Source organism: Otolemur garnettii, unplaced genomic scaffold, assembly GCF_000181295.1.
Source record: "Otolemur garnettii isolate 467f Iridium unplaced genomic scaffold, OtoGar3 scaffold00048, whole genome shotgun sequence".
In the NCBI taxonomy this organism is placed as follows: Eukaryota; Metazoa; Chordata; class Mammalia; order Primates; family Galagidae; genus Otolemur; species Otolemur garnettii.
In genome coordinates, this window is record NW_003852443.1 from 8,900,796 (window position 1) to 8,901,994 (window position 1,199).

General features: G+C 33.6%; 1 protein-coding gene across 1 annotated transcript in view; it reads right to left on the reverse strand.

Annotated features, from left to right (window-relative positions):
• Positions 1–200: 200 nt before the first annotated feature.
• AGPS (alkylglycerone phosphate synthase) overlaps positions 201–1,199 on the reverse strand; it is a 119,114-nt gene continuing 118,115 nt past the window's right edge. Inside the window, exon 20 of the mRNA XM_012806180.2 lies at positions 201–410. Within this exon, the coding sequence (XP_012661634.1) occupies positions 289–410 (122 nt within the window). The 3' untranslated portion in view covers positions 201–288. The remainder of the gene's footprint in view (positions 411–1,199) is intronic.

A 1,199-nucleotide genomic window follows, 5' to 3' on the forward strand; every position in this document is an offset into this window, starting at 1 on the left:
AGCAGCACCTTCCTCCAAAATAACTGACAGCCTTGAACTGCTTCACTAAAATTTGAAATGACAACCAGTTGGGTTGTAAACTGATACACCTACAATGAGAGATTTAGGAATACCATCTGTCAATCCATAGATGTAGAAACAAAACAAACTACAGAATGAAAACACACTTATTTTAAATCAACAAACACATGTAGCCAAAATATAGTCCATGATATATTTGATTACTGGTATAACCATAGTTGAAGGCTTTAAAAAAAAGTGACCTTGTTTTAAACGATACTAATCGATTTATAAAAGGTTTCTGTTTCCAAAGATGTTATTGGGGTCCACATATTCCTTGACAGACTTCAGCATCCCAAAGCCGACATCAGAGATACTTTCCTTTAGCCACTGCTTCCGTAACTTGCCCACTGGAAAAACAAAATCAAAAATGCTTCAATATACACTATGATGCTGGGAACTAATCAATCTTGTGACCACGAGTGAACAAACACTGTGTGATAAATGCTTTTATTCAAAAATGAGAAATGTTTTGCTTTATTTGATTTATTGAGCCCACCAGACTATCAAGCTCATTAAGTCCAATGTATTCCCAGGGGAAGTCTGTGCTGCACGGTGTCTCCTTTCTCTGTAAACTATGAAATGGAGATTGAAGGAAGGCTGGAGTGAGATTACAGCCCATTTTACAAATAACAAGATGAGAAAAACATGCATTTCAAAAGAACCCATCTCTGTCCTAACTATCAAAATACACCAAGTTTCAAAGAAAATGAAGTTAACTGAAGAAAAACATACAGAGACAAATTTGTTGTTTATACTTAACAAAAATGACAGGACATGTATCTTTTAAGTATTTTTATAAGCACAAAACCTTTTAAAAGTAAGAAAATGTGAATCTATAATAGGCTTTAAAACATCTGGTTATAAAGCTTTCCAGTTATACAGTTTTAAATAAATTTGCATGTTCTCACATAATGGCCACTTTCTTCCTATTAGGTTCCCAGATTGAGACATTTTTTTTAAAGCACTAAATAAATCAAACACCTAACCCCTCTTAATCTTTTGCTTTTATATACTATATACAGTTCCCCTTTTTTCTTTCTAGGTCTGGCTAGTTTGGGACTATGAAGTAACATAATGGTTAGCAGTATAAATTATATTTTAAAAGGCACTCAGTGGAAAACATAACCTTTGCTAAG